This window comes from Marmota marmota, unplaced genomic scaffold (assembly GCF_001458135.2).
Source record: "Marmota marmota marmota unplaced genomic scaffold, marMar, whole genome shotgun sequence".
Lineage (NCBI taxonomy): Eukaryota > Metazoa > Chordata > Mammalia > Rodentia > Sciuridae > Marmota > Marmota marmota.
In genome coordinates, this window is record NW_026000327.1 from 391806 (window position 1) to 401966 (window position 10161).

General features: G+C 36.0%; 1 protein-coding gene across 1 annotated transcript in view; it reads left to right on the forward strand.

The window, feature by feature from the left end:
* Positions 1-4233, forward strand: part of LOC107158746 (ATP-dependent RNA helicase DDX3X-like) — a 13487-nt gene extending 9254 nt beyond the window's left edge. The window contains exons 12-17 of the mRNA XM_015505239.2: positions 28-172; positions 339-520; positions 756-873; positions 978-1131; positions 1479-1615; positions 1805-4233. Coding sequence (XP_015360725.1) covers positions 28-172; positions 339-520; positions 756-873; positions 978-1131; positions 1479-1615; positions 1805-1884 — 816 coding nt within the window. The 3' untranslated portion in view covers positions 1885-4233. The remainder of the gene's footprint in view (positions 1-27; positions 173-338; positions 521-755; positions 874-977; positions 1132-1478; positions 1616-1804) is intronic.
* The last annotated feature ends 5928 nt before the right edge of the window (positions 4234-10161 follow it).

Consider the following 10161-nt stretch of genomic DNA (forward strand, 5'->3'; position numbering starts at 1 on the left):
TTTTTTTTTTTTTTTTTTTTTCCCCAGATGCTTGCCCGTGACTTCTTGGATGAATATATCTTCCTGGCTGTAGGCAGAGTAGGCTCTACTTCTGAGAACATCACACAGAAAGTGGTTTGGGTAGAAGAGGCAGACAAACGGTCATTTCTACTTGATCTCTTAAATGCAACAGGTGAAATTATGAATCCTAGCATCAGCTAGGTAAAAGGAGAGTCTCTCTGGCTCTTCTGATAGTACTTGCACCTCTTTTTAAGTAAATACAAGAATTAAACTATTTAATATTTGGCATAAGCATTGATGTCCAGCCTATTAGTAAACAGAACCTTCCTATTTTTCAGGCAAGAATTCACTGACTTTAGTGTTTGTGGAGACCAAAAAGGGTGCAGATTCACTAGAGGATTTCTTATACCACGAAGGATATGCATGTACCAGTATTCATGGAGACAGATCTCAGAGAGATAGAGAAGAGGCCCTTCATCAGTTTCGCTCAGGGAAAAGCCCTATTCTAGTAGCTACAGCTGTGCGTATACTTCATTTTCTAGTTTATAGTTTGAGTACTGCTTTCTTTCGAGGGGAGAGCACTCTACCACATCCCAGCCTTATTGTGCATTTTGTTTAAAGACAGGGCCTCATGTTGAGTTGCATAATCCCTTGCTTTTGCTAAGGCTGGCTTTGCCTCAGCCTTCCTAGCTGCTGGGATAACAGGCCTATGCCACCTTGTCAGCTGCTTTCTTTTAATGAATATTATTTTTCAGGTGGCAGCAAGAGGTCTAGACATTTCAAATGTGAAACATGTAATCAATTTTGATTTGCCAAGTGATATTGAAGAATATGTACACCGCATTGGCCGTACAGGACGTGTTGGAAACCTTGGTAAGGTGTTCATTTGAATTTTTTCTTTTTTATGTAACTTTAATTTTCTACAGAAAGTTAATTTATAAGACATAGCCTTCAGGTACTTATTTTAAATTCTTTAGGCCTTGCCACCTCATTCTTTAATGAAAGAAATGTAAATATCACAAAGGATTTGTTGGATCTTCTTGTGGAAGCTAAACAAGAAGTGCCATCTTGGTTGGAGAATATGGCTTATGAACACCATTACAAAGGTAGCAGTCGTGGGCGCTCAAAGAGGTACACATTATTTGGGATCTTTATTCCTTGTTTGAAGGCCAAAGGATCGAGTTAATTGATCCATTCTGTTTTAGTTATAAGGCTATGGGACATAATGCGTTAAGATGTTAACCTTAAACTTAAATAAATAATTCAACAACCAGAATATTTTGGAAAGTTATAAAAGTTAATATGACGCAAAGTGTCAGCTCTTCAGTGCTTAGGCTTTTGGAAATACCCATCAAAGAATAATCATCACACATAGTAGGGCTTAATTTTAAAAAAAAAACAAATTGAAAACAGGAGTTGGTATTTTAACTGAATTTCATCCTCATAGGCCACCACATGTTATTTTTTTCTTACAACAGTAGATTCAGTGGAGGATTTGGTGCCAGAGACTACCGACAAAGTAGTGGATCCAGCAATTCTGGTTTTAGTAGTAATCGCGCAAGCAACAGCTGCAGTGGTGGAGGTGGTCATGGCAGTAACAGAGGATTTGGTGGAGGTAACTAAATTTTGGGGGGGGTCTTTTTCCCCCCCTTAGTCACCTTTTTAAAAGCATAATTTATTAGGGAAATTGTAATTTCCAAAGAATAAAATCTAACATTTAGATTTTCTTCGAAGTACTTGAGGCAAAAGGGAAAGGTACTAACAGTGGATGACTTAATTTCTCTCTTTAAACATTTCTTGATAGGTGGCTATGGAGGCTTCTACAATAGTGATGGATATGGAGGAAATTATAACTCCCAGGGGGTTGACTGGTGGGGCAACTGAATCTGCTTTGCAGCAAAGTCACCCTTTCATACAAGCTAATATGGAAACCACATGTAACTTAGCCAGACTATATCGTGTAGCTTCAAGATCTTTGCAGTACATTACCAGCTGTGATTCTCCTGAAAATTCCAAGGGAGCTCAAAGTCAAAAGAAGAAAGGAACAACCAGCAGCCCTATTCAGAAGTTGGTTTGAAGATCTAGTTGCTATAGTTTGGATTAACTCCCCTCCTGCTTAGTCCCTCCCCAAACTGCATTTATAATTTTATGACTGAGGATCATTTGTTAATGTACTGTGACTTTAACTTTAGACAACTTATTATTTTGATGTCCTGTTGACTCAATAATGCTCAAGATATCAATTCTTTTGACAAATAAATTTACTGAACTTGGGCTACAATCAAACCTTGGCACACAGGTGTGATACAACTTAACAGGAATCATCAGTTCATGCATACATGTAATGATAAAGAAAAAAATTACATAGTAGTAGCCTGTTAATGATATTTCCATCTTTGCAGACTGGGGGGAAGAAACATGAAAATATAATTAGTTTCTAATGTGGCAAACTGTACTAAGTTAAAGTTGTGACTTGCTCACTCTATCCTGGATAGGCACTTGGAACCTTAAACTCTTTTAAGAAGCCATTCCAGGCATTATCAGGTGTGTTGTATGAATACACCCAAATGTTTTTGAAAGCACTCTTTTGAAAGTTAAACATTTAATACACAATTCCTTATTTAATGTTTAGACAGTTATTAATTTTAAGTTAGGCATCTGTGGGCATATGATTACAGGAAAAGTTTAAAGGTTTGTTTGGAGGGTTCATTTAATTATATTCTTTAATGCCTGCCATAAATAAAATTGAGATGGTAGAATGGCTGACCATGTCAATGACCAATCCTCATTACCGGCCTTGTTGGATTCTGGTCTTTAACGCATGCTAGTGTTGATGTTTTTTGGTCAAGGGCGTGTGAACAGAAAGGATTATGCAGCAGGCTTTATTTTAATACAGATTCATATTTCTCTATTAACAGCTGCATTGAAACAAACGTTAAAATGGCTTACACTTGTAGACTTTGTAAATTCGTAGAATAACAAACTGAAATCCTTGAGATCTCACAGGTTGGAAATATGTACTAAACTGCACAAGGTGTTAATTCTTTATAGTGCAGTTTCAGTTATTTTTTTAGTTGCATAGGTTTCCATTATATTTATAATCTCTTTATGCTAAATTTGGCCAAAGATGTTGTCCACTTCTAAAAATGCCTCTCCCACCTAGAATTTTGTGGCCAGAATGGAGAGTGACCTTTAAGAAAAGTATATCTTGAAAGTGGCATAAGAAGTTGGTAAAAATTTCTTAAAGTGCAATAGATTTTCAAGTGTATTGTGCCTTGTTCTAAAACTACTGTAGTAGGTGCACTTGATAGTATTAAGGACATTTGTTACGGTGCTATTTCAATTAATATAGGTGTAGACTCTTGTACATTTTGCCCATAACTTTTTACAAAGTACTTATTTTATTGCACATTCAGAGAATTTTATATATATGTCTTCTGTGCGAGTCCTTAAACTTCCAATCTTATTTTGTCTCTTGGAGATTGTTGAAAGCAGCTTGTCAAGAACTAGATTCTAAAATTTTATTTGGGACCATAGAATGATAGATGAGAAGAAAACTATTTGCACATGACAGACTTTAGATAACTTTTTGCTGCTAGTTTGTGTAATATTTATTGAACATTTTGACAAATATTTATTTTTGTAAGCCTAAAAGTGATTCTTTGAAAGTTTAAAGAAACTTGACCAAAAGACAATACAAAAACACTGGCAATTGAATGTTGAATGTCACCATGTGTGAAATAATAATATATTTCGGGGTAGTGTGAGCTTTTCATGTTAAGTCCTATTAAACTTGAGTCAAATTAACCAGATCTGGCATTTGCAATGTAGCTATAATTTTCTGACAAAATTGGCAATGTGAGATGAAAATATGCCAAGGTTTTGATATTTGTCTTAAAGATATTAATGAAAACACTTTTAAACACTGATTCTCAAAAAATTCTCTTGAGTTTTGTTTAGTTTTGTTTGTATTGGTTTTAAGTGATTGTCTGGCGTATTTGCAATCTTAAAACATGTGGTTATCTTTGTGTATTGCCATAATCAGTGACTCTTACATTCAGTTTTGTCAGCCAGCATATTTTCAGTAAATAAGAATAGATTTAACTTGCTGAATGTAAATATTGAACTTCAAGTCACTGTAAATTTAGTAACTGCTTATTGTGTTAGTTCTAGATGCTAGCACTGCATGTGCTGTGTTATTCTGATTTTACTAAAATAAAAAATTGAACACAATCTTTTGGCTTTCAGTTGTGGCTTAATGTAAGGTAAAAGTGAACTCCCCTGAAAAAATGGAAAAATCATTTCTTAGTTAAGAGAGTTATTTGTGAGACTTTATGAAGTTACTTGTATTCCTTAACTATTTCAAGAATGTATGAAGTCTGTTTAAGCTTAGAGTATAGAGAAACAGGATTTTTGTTAAAAATTATGAAAATCTGAAAGGCCTAAATATGACGTATGTCATGTGATTTTTCTCTGTTATAAATATTTTGATATAAAGAATGGCTGAGCTAAGAATGAATTGATCGGGAAAAAATGATGTTTTTTTCTTCATTACAAAAAGAATCAAGAATTGAAGAGATCAGTAATTGAGATGGATGATAAGACAGTTAATTTTTGTTTTTGTGATTTATTGCCACGTGTGGCTAGAGGCAGACACTGTCAATTGGTAAACATTAAATAGACAACAATTAACATCTTATTTAGATACAAAATATTTTAGCTTAATTCAGTGTCCTTTTTTGTCATCTATGAGTTATCCCATATATTATTTACACACACTTTTTTTGTTGTTGTTGTTTAACCTTTATTTTATTCATTTATTTGTATGTGTTGCTGAGCCCAGTGCCTCACATTTGCAAGGCAAGCACTCTATCACTGAGCCACAACCCAGCCCTATGAGTTACTTTGATTTATTGGAGATACGCATTTTCTGTTAACATTGTAAAGTAGAATAAGAGTTTATATGTTCTACATTTTTAGAATAGGTCCTCGAAAATTTTCCAGAATATTCTGTTTTTATATACTTGTCAGTTTATATAGTTTACTTTTTGCCCCTTGTTCTTATTAGAATTACTTGGTTTATTGCACATTTTCATAATCAGCTAGTTGTTTATTTTAAATTGTATTTCCCTGAAAACCTAGTGATTAACAACTCAGCCTGGAGTTTGGCTTTATTAGTTAAGAGCATACTGAAATACTGGTAGTCTGTGGGTAGTGAATTGAATTAATAAAATATTGATAATTCTTCAAACTAGACTATCCACTCTTGATGTTTGAGTATTGGTAAATAACAGGTAGAACTCTTTAATATTTTGCAGATTTAACAGCTGTCTGGTCAGATAGTTAACCAAATTAAGGGGAACTGGCCTTACCAATGGAAATGCTATCTCCATTTTACATTATTCTTGCTATGTAGTTTGCTGCTGCATCATTGTATCTGTTGGAATAGGGCAGAACAAGTTTTTTGCTTACATCTAGCTTCTGCCTGTAGGGGTCATCCATAATCATACAAATGATTCTGATTATATAAAATTTAAAAGATGAAAATGATATAGATATTGGGATGATGGTTATCTTGATGACAGAAATGAGAAAGCAGCTTTCCTGGTATAATGTTATAGGTATAGTCAGATTTCATAAATTTGTTTACCTTATAACTTATTGATGGGTATGGTTACGTTTGTAACAGTTGATCCAATTACTCTCCTCCTAACCTTATTTTTCTGGGGGCAACATATAGTTAGTGAATAGATTTTTTTGTAAACAGCTCCATGAGTTTTGACAAAAGTGCATCTTTTTTTTTTTTTTTTTTTTTTNATTCAGGGAAGTGACAAAAATAGAAACAAAAATCTTCATACATTGAGACTAACTCCAATCAGCAGTTTTTGATAATGAAAACAAGATATGAGGTTTTAAATCCAGCCTTTGAAACAGAATCTCATCCCATCCCCCAATCTACTCTAGGTATTGTAAATATATCACTCCATATGTAAACTGTAGGCATTATAATTATCTTATATAAGAGCAGCTTTACAAACACTTGTCAAGGGTATCAGACCTAAAAATTATCAATGTTGCCCTCATCCAATTTATTTTCACTAATACCTCTACTTCCAACCTTTTGCATCTCCCTTTTTCAAAAGTATATAATTTGGTAGGTCTAAGCCCCCACATTATTCTTCAAAGTGCATTCTAATAATATCTTTATTTTCATTAGTCTTAATAGTCTTTCCTTCACTATTCTCTGATCATCCAAAACACAGCTCTTGAATAGTTAAGTCTCAGTCATAAACCAACATGTGGACTGAATTCTGATCATCTTAGTAAAATAGAAGCCATTTTTATTATTAACATCTGCAACCTTATCATGTTTAATTAAATTTCTGTAGATTACCTTTTCATCCATAAGAATCTGAGCATAGTAATGGCAAGGTCTTGTCCTATTTACTGTACTGTCTGCAGTACATAGAATAGATTCCGATATACAGTAAGTGTTAAATAAATAATTGTTCAATGAAAAAAATGGCTAAATTTAAGTCCAAGAAGCTGAACTGAGCCTTTTGTGCTGTGTACATGTTCCCAGGAGTAGATCTCTATGTTGAGTGTTCTGGTTCAGACTGTCCAGGATAAAGTATAATATTGGATTTCTAAATCCCTGCCTCAGTTCTTCATCAAGCATGTGCTTGTGTACTCTCACCTTAACTTCCCTGGATCCTGCCAGGGATGCATACACTGAAACAATACCCATTCTGTGACATTTTCAGACAATGAAAGGCTTAACTGTCTTCAGGTGTGTCAGCAGGGCTCATCTGATGAGACACAATAAGTTGTTTTTCATGACTTAACCAAAGCTCTGCTGTCCCCAAGATTCTCCATTAAAGAAGAATGCAGAATTCTTTTCTTACTTAAGATACAGAAAATACAAAGAAAATCCAGCTCCCGTTCTAAGCATAAAACATTTAGCTAAACTTCAAAATCATCATTTAAAACATCTTTTTTCCCCCTCACAATTGTTCTAAGGTGATATCATAAAGAAAATCAGATGAACAGAAATCCAAAGAGATGCTAAGTTTAGATGGAACATACAAACTTTTTTACCATCTGCAGAATATAGGAAGGAAAGGTGGCATCCATAAGAGCAGGTCAGAAGAAAATAACTGAAATATTAACATTTCTTAGAGACTGAATGTGGGCTAGCATGATACTTAAGAATTCTCGGAGCTTCAGACAAAGGGCAATTCTAATCTACTCACCATCTCTTTTCCATAGTGTTATACCTGGTGCTAACAAAAAAGAATGGGGTGGTGGTAGGTGGGGGTGGAGACCTGAGAAAGCACCTTGCTATGGTTACTTAGGTGTGCAGGGCTTGGCAATGGTGAAGGTACAGAAGTGATAACCACAGAAACTCATCTGAAATCCAGGTACACACAGTCTCTGGTTTCTCCATCTGCCCTTTCTTGGGAAAAGCCAGAAGATGTCTGCCACTGGGGAAAAGACAGGGAGATCTCCCACTCCCTGGTCCTTGATAGAAATTGAATGTGGCTAGAGAAGTTAGAGACATTGCTTTGACTCAATGTACTTTGACATTAAGCAACAGCCATGCACCACCAGGAGGAGGAGCGCAGGACATTCACTCACATTGAAGACTGCAGAGGATACATGGTTGCCACAGGGAAACATGAAACCAGGAAACAAATTGCAAACTGAACTCTCCACTAAGCAAGAGGGTAAGGCTATCTATTATAGGGAGAGGGAAGTTCAAGTATATAGGGTCTGCCTGAGACTGACACTGCAGTGAGAGAATCAAATACACAAAAAATCTTGTCCTGGATAACAGTAACAGTCTACTCTGGGGAGATGGAGGGAGACCTGTTTCAGTGGCACAGATGTGCAGGGACCTCTGATATCTGAAAGTGGAAGAGAAAGACCAAAAAAAAAAAAAAAAATCCTCTCTGGCTTGGCTAAGACTAAGAGCTTACAGGAGCAGAAAGATTCTGGTCCAAGGCTGCCTCTTAGCTGCAGGATCTATGTAGCTGTCTACTCTCTCTTCATCCACTTACCTGCTTTTCATGTGCCTATGACCATGCCAATCATTAATTTCCAACTATTCACCTGGCTTCTTAGATATTTGTTGTGCTGACCCACCTGTCCCCTTATTTTTCCATTTTAACACAATAGATCTATAAGAATTAATACTTGACACAACAGAATCTTCCAAAATATTATTTGATGGAATATATGAACTCAGATTGCCACTCTACTATTTCTACCAAGTCCAGAATGGAACAAGAAAAAAAAATACGTCAATACAAGTAGTATCTTCCAAAATATTTGATAATATAATATGCCTTTGCACTCAACTTTGACAAAATATAATAAATTTTTTATGAGATATAGTATTAAGTATTCTTTCAATTAACTTGGAAAAACATGTTGTTCTACCCTTAATATTGAGGGAGAAGCAAGGTAAGAGTGAATGTTTTTATTCATTACCCAGGCCCAGTGGCACATGCCTGTAATCCTGGTGACTTGAGAGAGGCTAAAGCAGGAGGATCACAAGCCGGCAAAAAAAAAAAATTCTGAACTCAATCTGTTAGTTATTAACCCTGCCTAATGATGAATGGCTGAATCATGTGATTAACCTACAGGCTCAAATCCTTGTAGGAATTATGATTAAGTTTTCCAGCCTCCACTGTTCTTGATCTCAATTGATTTTTCTGTCATCATTAGAGCTCAGGGCTTACCATGTTTCGTTTTGTACCTGTCTCTACTCAATTTGTTTTTCAGGGCCCTTGCCCTGATGTGACCTTAGAATGAATCCCAACACTGGACAATCTGACAACTTTACAAGGGTAAAGGTATAAAGGTCATTCTCTGTGTTAGAAGAGTTAGGAGTGAAATGGCAGTTGTAGCTCAAGATTAGCTGAAAACAAAATTTGTAATGTTTTGAACAACCAACAATAAAAAATTAAAATTGGGTTCAATCCTCAGCACCACATTAAAAAAAAATAAAGTATTATGTTCATCTACAACCAAAAACTGTGTGTGTGTGTGTGTAAAACTCTACATAGAACCATCTAAGACAACAGGCTTAAATTGTGTGGCACTCCAGTATTATTAGTGACATAGTCCTCCACTACTCCCTGCTTTGACCAACCTCTCTATAGAATCTACCCTTGTCTTCCACAGCTCAGCCCCTGTAGATAAACTGGAAACCATAAGGAAGGAAATGTTCCTTTGCTACAGACTGGCTAGATATTCTATGGGGTACTTTGAGTAGATAGGATAGCTCAAAAGAACATTGTAGAAACCTGCTCTCCAGATCAATAAAAGACATTTTCCCAAATAATAAATGGCATATGTACAATTCCTTACCTATACAACTCCCTGCCCTTCAGTCTTATCCTATTTTTAATCCTATTTCTGACTGGCTACTAATTCTGTGATACCAATTGCCTAGACTTGTCCCCAAATGGACATTGATTAAACTCACTTTGACTCATCTATAATCTTTTGTCAACCTTTTCACCTGGATTTGCTAGGTTGGACCCCATTTGAACTGGCACTGCCACCATTAAGGAAAGTGAACATCACAGAAATCTTTGAAATATCCACAGTTGTTTACTCACTGGTCTCTCTGACCACTCACAGGCATTTTGAATTGAGATTTGATCAATGTACAATTTTTGCTTAATAAAATGCTTCATTGAATAATTATGAAATTTCTTATTTGACCTAGAGTCTCAAAAAAGTATGACTTCTCAAGACACTGAAATTAATAAACCCCTTGAGTAGCAATAAGGTGTGGTGAGCCGCTTCTGCCGTTTATGCAAATTATGGTCGCCATTACAAGATGGCGCTGGCTCCGCTGTGGTCTGTGACAAACAACTCCTTATTTGGGAGAGTTGGCGCATGACTTTTCATCACCCTATGAGAAAGCTCCACGTGGCTGCTTTGCATTGGGGCTTGAGATGCTTTATTAAGGCTGGGAGGGGCATCCGAGAAAGAGAAGAAGAACTATCAAGGGCCTGAAATAAACTACTGAAAGAAGATTCCTGAGTGTTGCGTCTTCCTTGTGGGCAAGAAGTCGCGACAAGTGGTGCCGAGACCCGGGAACCAGAACTTTCAGCAGTCAGGGGGGTGCACCTTAGTCCCAGGTAA